We start from the raw sequence: 9,646 nt of genomic DNA, 5'->3' as shown, positions 1-9,646 counted from the left end.
ATAAAAATATATAATAAAATAATAAGAAATAAGAAATAGTCAACTTAGATAAATAAAGTCATATATTATTATTTTGAGAAGAATCATCAAGATCTCTTCTGATGAAACGACTATAACATAAAAATCATAAACGACATTAAACAAAACTACATATTATTCTTGACCATGACAATGACTTTAAACAAACATAATTCAAAAATAAAATGATACTAGAAAACCAACAATTTCATGATATGCCATATCCATCTCATTTTATGGGAAAAATTGGGTACTTCCATCACCATTCATAACACCGTTTGTCCCTTCCGTGTTGGCAAGATAATCGGCGACATCCAAATGTCTCATTTCTAGTTGATCTTCGGAAAAATAATTTTGAACAAAGTTTGTTTCCGCATTTTTTCCTTCTTTATATTTTAGAGAAGCTTGATAAAGATCAACAAAATGCTTTGGAGTGCGACATGTACGTGACCAATGACCGGTCATTCCACATCGGTGACAAACATTTTCAACTTTCTTCTTGCCTTGACCACTTTTATCATTAGGATGTGGGTTTTTGTTATTTTCCCACTTCTGGTGGTTACTTATATTATTATTATTATTATTGGGACGATTATTATGACGGCCTCCACCACGTCCACGACCTCGACCACGACCACGGCTACGACCACGGTTAGACCCACGACCGTTATAATTAGATGATGTCGCATTCACTTTAGGGAATGGACTAGAACCGATCGGACGTGATTGGTGATTTTTCATTAAGAGCTCATTATTTTGTTCAGCCACAAGAAGACATGAGATTAATTCACAATATTTTTTAAAACCTTTCTCACGATATTGCTGCTGCAGGAGCATGTTAGTGGCATGAAAAGTAGAGAAGGTTTTCTCTAGCATGTCTTCATCAGTTATAGTCTCACCACATAGTTTTAGTTGGGAAGTAATTTTGAACATGGCCGAATTATACTCACTCACAGATTTAAAATCTTGTAGCCGAAGGTGTAACCAATCAAAACGAGCTCTAGGAAGTATCACCGTTTTTTGATGATCATACCTCTCTTTCAGATTATTCCAAAGATCAGCTGGATCTTTGACAGTGAGGTATTCAGCTTTTAATCCTTCATCGAGATGGTGGCGAAGGAAAATCATCGCCTTAGCCTTTTCTTGGCTTGATGCTTCATTTAAAGGATTTACATCCTTTATGGTGTTTCCAAGACCCATAGCATCAAGGTGGATTTCAGCATCAAGGATCCATGATAAATAATTTTTTCCACTAATGTCAAGAGCCATAAACTCAAGTTTGCTAATGTTTGCCATAGTGAAAGTACTAATCAAAACAAAGAGTTGTATATTAGAGGATTGTTAGTTAAGAAGTATCATAAGATTATTTGTGAGCATTATATAACTTGTGAGCATTATACATATGAACTTTGAAAACAAAAATTATATATATATACCTGACAACGACAAGAACGGCAAGAAGTTAGAACTCTATGGTAGAGCCTCGTGCTGATAACGTGTTATAAAATATGATCAAATAACAATATAAATTATAGAGTAAAGAAAGATATGAGAGTAGAGAGAACTTTTATTCCAATACTTGTGATGAATTCATATATTGCCTAATACATATAGCTCACTATTTATACTATCCAAATAAGATGAAAGATGAGCTACAATATGAATGCACATTATGATGGTGTATTATTACATTCATAAAACACATTGAAATGGTTGTTACTAATGCTAAATAATGATGGAGAGTTATGGGAGAAATGGAGAATCCAATGGTCATTCACAAACTAATATTTCATAACACAGGTCTTCAAGCGCAGAAGATGAAAGGCGTTGTTTAATCAAAGGAGACAACACATCTTTAAACAATTATCAAAATACGGTCCCTAAAGTTTAGGTCAAAAGCAGAATAAACCACGTTCCTAATTTTCTTCTCAAAAATGTTTTTAAAATTTGCAAATTCCACCCTAGACTTTTATATTCCTATTATTATTATTATTATCATTATTATTATTATTTATGTTTTTTTAGTAATTTAGGTTTAAATTTTTATGTTTTTTTTTATTAATTTAAGTTATGTAATGAGGTTTTAAGTAATGTAAAATATTTTATTATGTTTTACATTATGTTTTTTATTTAATTTAATCATAAAAAAATAAAAGTACACACACACACACATATATATATATATATATATATATATATATATATATTGTGGAGTGATAATCAATTCCAATGTCTAGTGAGTTGGTGGTGGAACTGATGTGTCGCTGATTTGACAACCTCTTTACCGCTGACTTGATGTGACCAATCCCCAGCTTTACAAGTTACAACTGTTATGCTTACCAATGTATCCGATATCTCTATTTTTTTATTGGATTGTACAAAGCACGAAAATGGTCACGCTTAGGCTATCCGGTATGGAGAAGAAGAAGACGCGTGAAAGCTGACGTGGCACGACCCAAGACGTGTGAAGACCACCCTAAATTCCGATGGGGTGCGTGTCACATGAAGCGGAAGACAGATGAAGACGGAGCCTTTGATTGGTCAATTCATTTTTGGACCGTTGCTTTGATTGTTTCGACCGTTTGTCACTTAAAAAAAATATTATTATTATATTTTCAAATTTTCTCTATATATACATTCATATTACACATAATTTCCACTAAAACACACCCATATTACTTCAAAACAAACGCACACATTCAACCAAAAAATGGATAATTTTCCACCTCCGATCTCTTCATCATCCGATGATAACGATTCTCGTGAGGATTTGATTTTGTATACACTGTTTCCTGCGGCATGAGACATGGTACGTGAGAGAGGCGAAATTTCAAATGTCGAGAAGAAACATAGAAAATGGATCAACTGGGATCGAGAAGCGGCACATGAACTTTTGGTACATGATTATTTTGTCGTTGGTAGTTTATATGATCAATCAAAAATCAAAGAATATTTTCATATTAGTAGAAATTTATTTTTACATATAACTATAGATTCGACACGTAATTATGAATTTTTCCAATTATGATGTGATGCTAGAGGTAAACACGATTTTACTACAATACAAAAATGTACGACCACTCTTTGACAATTGGCATACGGCATCGTCGCAGACACATCAGATGAGTATTTGAAAATGTCTGAAAAGACGGGTCGAGAGTGTACATATCTATTTTGTAAGTATGTTATAGAGCTTTACCATGACATATACTTGCGACATCCGACTAAAAGTGATGTCAAGCAGTTGTATGTCGTGCATCAAGCTAAACATGGTTTTCCAGGGATGCTTGGTAGCATTGATTGTACACATTGGGAGTGGGCAAATTGTCCCAACGTGTGGCGTGGTCAGTTCACGCGAGGTGATCATGGGGTCTCAACTGGTATATTGGAGACGGTTGCTTCAAATGACCTATGGTTTTGGCATGCATCCTTTGGTATGGCGGGGTCAAACAATGACCTGGATGTGCTCCAAGTGTCTCTGATATTTAACGATATTTTCCAGGGTAAAGCAACGGACATGTCATACGTTGTCAATGGAGATGAATATAAGTATGTGTATTACCTAGGTGACGGGATATATCTAGAATGCGTTACATTTGTCAAGTCATACACATTTACAGCCAACGATAAACGAAAAATGTTCAAGTTAGCACAAGAATCTGCAAAGAAGGATGTAGAACGGGCTTTTGGAGTCCTCAAACAAAAGTGACACATAATTAAACATTTGACACAAACATGGGACAGGGAAAATTTGACGACGGTGTTGACTGCTTGTGTTATTTTACATAACATGATAATAGAAGAATAGGGTAGGGCTATTTGTTCATATACCACAAACGATATATTTAATCCACCTGCAGTAATACAAGTTGGTAGCCCGACATACTTATCAAGGGTTTTGGAAATACAAAACCGTGAAACACATCACAATCTACGACATGATTTGACCGAATACATATGGGAAACACAATTCCAAGGGCAAAATGGCGATGAAGACGAGGAAAATGATGATGGTGACGAGGAGGAGGATGAGGACGGTGACGACGATGCGGATGATGCCGGTGACGACAACGACAACGATTAGAAATTTTCTATGTTTTTTTGTATGTTTTTTAATTTTTATTTTATTTAGACAATGTAATATTTAATTTTAGTAATTTAATTTTTAAATTTATATATTTTTAAATTAATGAAATGTGGTTTTATTTTTTTATGTTTTCAAAAAATTAATTTATGTTATAAATTATGTTTTTTATTTAATATAATGTTAAAATAATAAAAAAATAGAAAAAAGAATTTCTAGAGTGGTAATAATTTCCAATTTTTATAGATAGGTAACCGTTTCCAATGTTTACACCCTGTCCGAGTCGAAATTAACGAGGGAAGCGGAGAGAAAAGAAGAGAATTGGAAAGAAAGAAGGAGTCAAGAGTGTTTCCGACTTTATTTTGTAGAGTGATTTGGGAAGAAAGGAAAGGAAATCAGAGCATTCTTTTCTCTCCTAATCTTCCTCCCAAATTGGAGAGATTTGGAGAGAAGAGAATCATTGATACAGAGAAAATCCCGATGATTACCAAAATACCCCTATATATATATATATATATTCACGTACAACATCACAAAAGAAAAAAAAAATCCCTACTTCTCTTCACGCAGACGATTCCATTGACTGGTTCCTCAATCATTCGTCTTCAGAGTTCAAGCTTCCATCATCAGGTTTCATTTTTTTCTTTGATTTGTTTTTTTATGTTTCTTATACCCTATTCTTCTTATACACGATGCCATCTATTTTTTGGTTATTTCTATGTTTCTTACTTGTTATTTGGTGGTATATGGGTATATGTTAGCGTCTTTTTTTGCCTCTATAAAGTAAATGATATTTAAGGGTTTAAGATTTCAAACATTCCTTGATGAAAATGCACACAACAAATGATCATAAATTTTATTCTTGAGTAACAATGACTTACATACATTCTCCTAGGTATTTCCATGAAGTTCTCTTCATTGTTTTACAAACATCAAAAAAACACAGAGTTTTGAGCACAATGCAACCATTGTAGCTGCCACCCAAAGGTCTATCTGATATAGGTATCCCCCAAGGGCGATATCGTCCATATCTAAAAACATTAAAATACCAATGTCCTATCTTTCACAATCTGAAAGTGTAATTAAAAACCAGTTCCATCGGATTCCATCAAAATACACAAACTTACAACACATATTATTTCTTCTTTATCAGCTATGAAAGGCAAGACAACTCCCAATATATCAGCATAATAAGGAACCAATTGATCACCCCCAAGTTTTACAAACTCCTTTATTTGCATTAATTTAATAAACAGTTGCAAGATTTCTCAAAAAAATCTCATTACAATGTGCAACTAAAGGTAAAAAAATAAGTAAAGAAGTTGAGAAGTAGGCAAGAGTTGGCAAAAAAAAGTTTACGCATAATTTTCTTTTCAAGAGAATCATGTGGTATATATTTGAAATTATTGAAAGAAGACGACAAAGGTATAATTGTCTATTTTTAGTTTTCATTTCTTTTCCTTCTAACTCGGGAACACAAAGAAAAATAATTTTTCTTTCCTTTCTCTCGAACTCAGGAACAGAAAAATACATTTTACTTTCTTTTCCTTTCATTTCTTTTCTCTCCATATATCTCTTCGCTTCTTTTCTTTCCTTTAAATGAAACTCGGGAACATGGTGTTAGTGTGTTGACAGCAAAGCTGACTAGCATAGAAATAAACACTTTTACTTTTTCGATGGGATGGGTGTGTACCGACCCCTCCCCACATCCTTACCCCGACTAACTTCTCCGTCATTTTCTCATAAATTTTTTACGCGTTCGTCATCTTCCTTGTTCATACTTTCTCTGTGAACCAAAAACCCTAAATCATAGCTTCATTCAAAATCAGACTTCGAGTATCTCAAATGGCTGCCACCTTTGAAAATGTTTCTACTTCTCCGTCCTCTCGTGAAGAATTCGTTGTCTTGATCATCCATGATAGCAACTTTCAAGTATCATTCGATCCAGAAGTCTTCTCCAAGTTTCTTACAGACGTTCAAATTATGGCTGAAGTCATCAAGTGTCTTCTCATCTACCATGCGCTTACAGTTGCCCCAACAATTCCATTAGATCTTATGCAATCTGCATATTTTTTTTTGACCCAACAATTCCATTAAAATTCGCAACTTTATCAATTTGAAGATTCCGCACACTCTTTCACACAGATGGGAAGTTGATCTCACTGATCTTGACAAAACCATTACAGGTGAATCTGCGAAAATTAAAGCTTCTATCCTATCCAATCTTGCTGATGAGCACAAATCTCAACTCTTTTGAGAAAGCCCTCGAAGAATTAAAGCTCTGTGAGAAGGATCTTCAAATGAGATTTCCAACTCAAACCACAATTTGAGATCCTCAAATCATATGTTGAGACGTTCAATCCTGAGAAAATTAAACAGCTTCTCTTTGCATCTCTCAAATCCACCACGTCTCTCATTGATCCTAAACTATTCGACATGAGTTTCAGATGATTTTTTTCACGAAACTTGATGTTGCGAAGCCAAGACGTTTGGTGTTTGGAACTGTATCTGGGCAATACAAGATTTTGTAAATCTTTGAAATCTTTAAGTTTGCTTTATATCTATATGTCTCCGCTATAAGCATTTCACCACACATGTATACTTATATTCGCATAAGGTAGTTAGGAGAACTGAGAGCAAAATTGATTGATGATGAATCCAACCAGACTAAGTTAAAACAACTGTTTGATATAAGCTTGTATTTTTGCTTTATGTTTATTTGATCTATTTTGTTTTTAAAGTCTATCCAATCAAGTTGCATGATATGGCTTCAAAGTTTATTATATTTTATTAGACTAAAATTAACTCCTTTTTAGAAGATAATTAACAATTAGACAGTTTGGCCGAGTGGTCTAAGGCGCCAGATTTAGGCTCTGGTCCGAAAGGGCGTGGGTTCAAATCCCACAGCTGTCAAATTTTATGCGTTTTTCATGATTTAAAAAAACTTTCATTAAGTGTCTTTTATTAATTTATTTAATGGCTAGTCGAAATTAAAAATCACAATTCAGTGTGCATTTTGTTTGCTGGCAAATAATATTTTCAGAAAGCAGATGAGTTAATAAATTTATACATCATATAATGTAAGTCAAAAGTTACATGGACTCTGTTTTCAACTTCTTCGAACAGATAAAGTTATTTGTTTTTGTTGTGTTGTCAATCTAACTTTCAAACATAAGCTTCATAGGATGTCTCTTGATGAAAACCAGAAGTTATCTTTCTCTTTAAATTCAATCAAATCTATAAAAGAAGTAAATATCAGAAAATAAACCTCTATAATAATGACACTCTAGCCCCTAAAAAATCTTGACTTTTAAGGGCCCTTATTTTTTTTCTAATAGTTTAGCCGCCTAAAGTCCAATTTTACCTGTTAAAGTTAATCCCATTTTACCTATTACCATAAGTTGTATTGCCATGTAGGTTAATTATTGGTAGAGCTTGACCTAAGTAACAATTGGTTCGTGGGTCCCTTCCCTTCCATCATCATGTCCCTCCTATAGCCTCAAATTTATCGACTTCGTTTCAATGAATCGAAGGGCCTAGACGTGATTTTCATTAACAACAACCGTTTAACGTTTGTGATTCCTTCGAATTTGGGGTCTAGCACAACTTTTACATATTAAGGGTGTTGGATCATGGATGTGAGCTCGAATAAGTCGGCGGGTATTTTGGCAGATGACCAAAAAAATTGTCCGCCAGACAAGCCTCTTCAAAATGATGACTCGTGATGCGGTGCTTGAACATTCTGTTGACTGCTTTGAGCTTTTTTCTGGCAATACTCTTGAATGATGACTCGTACGCTGGAAGCAAGCACATGATCCTTTCAAGGCTTCAATCCAACTCTTATGCATACGTCATCAATTATTCATCACCGAAGACATAAATCAGCAAATCGCAACAAAATCATTTGATTCCTTTTTGGTCCTTTTTTGTCTCAGTTGACCAAAATGGACCAAGCATTCAAAAAAGATTCCACTACGAGTATTTCGTTCATGTGGTATTTTAAACAAACACTTCCTTGAAATGAGATACGATTGCATCCCCAAAGATTTGAAGTCGGAAACTTGTTCATAGGGGGCAAAATTATTCCGAATCCCCAAAGATTTGAAGTCAGAAACTTGTTCACATGGGGCAAAATCATCAAGAATGGAGCAAGAATTGACTATTTAGTCCCTCAAGGGGGGTTTTATTTGCACCCTAAATTGTGATGATTACTTATTTGATGTGATTTATAATATATTTTGTTGTTGAGATCGGTATTTAAATGCTTATTATAATAAAAACATTTATATCCAAGTAATTAGCCCCCTAAGTAGTATAGATGTTCCAAAGTTATATCCATGTTTTATTTTAATATCGTCTTTTAGCCTTTTAATTTATATACATATTCCAAAATATATCCACGTTTTATTATATATATATAGGGTTAGGTTCATGTGAGACCACTTGATTTTGTGAGACGGAGAGACTAAATCTTGACCACTCATCCTAAATAATCAAAGGCTAATATTAATTCAGATTAAACCATAAAATAGGCGGTGACAATTTTGTAAATTAATGGAACTTTGAGATTAGATCAAGACATGGAGGGGCATGAATGGAATTTTGCATTCTTTTTCTTTCAACACACAAAAACACCTGGTACAAACCCTAAAACTCATTTGATCCAAATCTCGATCATCGTTCTGCTTCCAAATCTCGATCATTGTTTCAGACTCTAATTCTGATTATACCTGAAATTCATCTTCCGATTATTACACGAAAACCACTCGATAATCAACTAGAACATTAAAAACATTTTGATTTTGAATTTGATATCGAATCAAATGGCTCATTCTACAGATTATGATTCTGATTTTGTATCAACAGCTGTTCCAAATAAGTATAATACTACAAACCTCTTGTTCTTACACAATAAACCTATTTGTTCTTATTATAGAAAGTTTTTTCACTTTAAATCGTTGTGTGTATTCAATAAATGTGTAATAATCGAGATAGTTCACTAATGATTTATATGTCGAAGTCAGGATGTAATGGAATATAGCATTATAAAGCATACAATCTAAACCTAAATCTCAGTGTGTGATTTATATAGAGTCTATGTATCTAAATGTTAACTGTACAGAGTGTTCTAATTATTCTCCATTTCATTTGATCTAAATATTCTTAATCAAAATCAGCAAAGATGTTATGTTATTCTAACTAATTGTTCATCATTTAATTAGATTTAGATCCATAAATTGTCTAATACTATAGATTTTGGTAACACAAATCTCTTATTATGATTGTAGTATACTGTTTAGCCAAAAAAAATCTTTGTATTCTAGTGAATTTTATGTTGATTGATAAATAGAAATTTGTTGTTATGTATTTATAGAACTGTGACCAGATTATATATCATAAACTAATATGAATTCCAATGGAATTTGATGTTATTGATGCAGCTAAAAAAGTGCAAACAAATGCAACTGTAAGAAAAACAGGGAAAGAAATTTATATCGATATAGGTATAAATTGTGATTACTTTTAGATTATATATTATAATTG

General features: G+C 33.3%; 2 protein-coding genes and 1 non-coding gene across 3 annotated transcripts; 2 read left to right on the top strand and 1 right to left on the bottom strand.

The window, feature by feature from the left end:
• Window positions 1-252: 252 nt before the first annotated feature.
• LOC145036243 (uncharacterized) lies at window positions 253-1,314 on the bottom strand. The gene is made up of 2 exons (XM_078984700.1): window positions 642-1,314; window positions 253-521 (listed from the first exon to the last, which is right to left on the bottom strand). The coding sequence occupies exons 1-2, from the start codon at window positions 1,312-1,314 to the stop codon at window positions 253-255; spliced, it is 942 nt and encodes a 313-aa protein (XP_078840826.1).
• A 1,840-nt stretch (window positions 1,315-3,154) lies between these two features.
• On the top strand, window positions 3,155-3,727 carry LOC145036242 (uncharacterized). The gene has a single exon (XM_078984698.1). The coding sequence runs from the start codon at window positions 3,155-3,157 to the stop codon at window positions 3,725-3,727; it is 573 nt and encodes a 190-aa protein (XP_078840824.1).
• Window positions 3,728-6,935: 3,208 nt separating this feature from the next.
• Window positions 6,936-7,015, top strand: TRNAL-UAG (transfer RNA leucine (anticodon UAG)). Its single transcript has one exon. It is a non-coding gene; the product is annotated as a tRNA-Leu (tRNA).
• The last annotated feature ends 2,631 nt before the right edge of the window (window positions 7,016-9,646 follow it).

Source organism: Lactuca saligna, chromosome 3, assembly GCF_052625555.1.
Source record: "Lactuca saligna cultivar CGN05327 chromosome 3, ASM5262555v1, whole genome shotgun sequence".
Classification (NCBI taxonomy): Eukaryota; Viridiplantae; Streptophyta; class Magnoliopsida; order Asterales; family Asteraceae; genus Lactuca; species Lactuca saligna.
Note: the sequence above shows the minus strand (reverse complement) of the source record. Positions and strands in the feature narration are given on the sequence as shown.

Excerpts from the sequence above, each read along its gene's own strand:
- LOC145036243 (XM_078984700.1), bottom strand. The coding sequence starts at position 1,314 with ATGGCAAACATTAGCAAACTTGAGTTTATGGCTCTTGACATTAGTGGA. Across the intron at positions 522-641 it reads TAGCCGTGGTCGTGGTCGAG|GCAAGAAGAAAGTTGAAAAT; the intron begins GTCGTGGACGTG and ends AAAGTGGTCAAG.
- LOC145036242 (XM_078984698.1), top strand. The coding sequence starts at position 3,155 with ATGTCTGAAAAGACGGGTCGAGAGTGTACATATCTATTTTGTAAGTAT.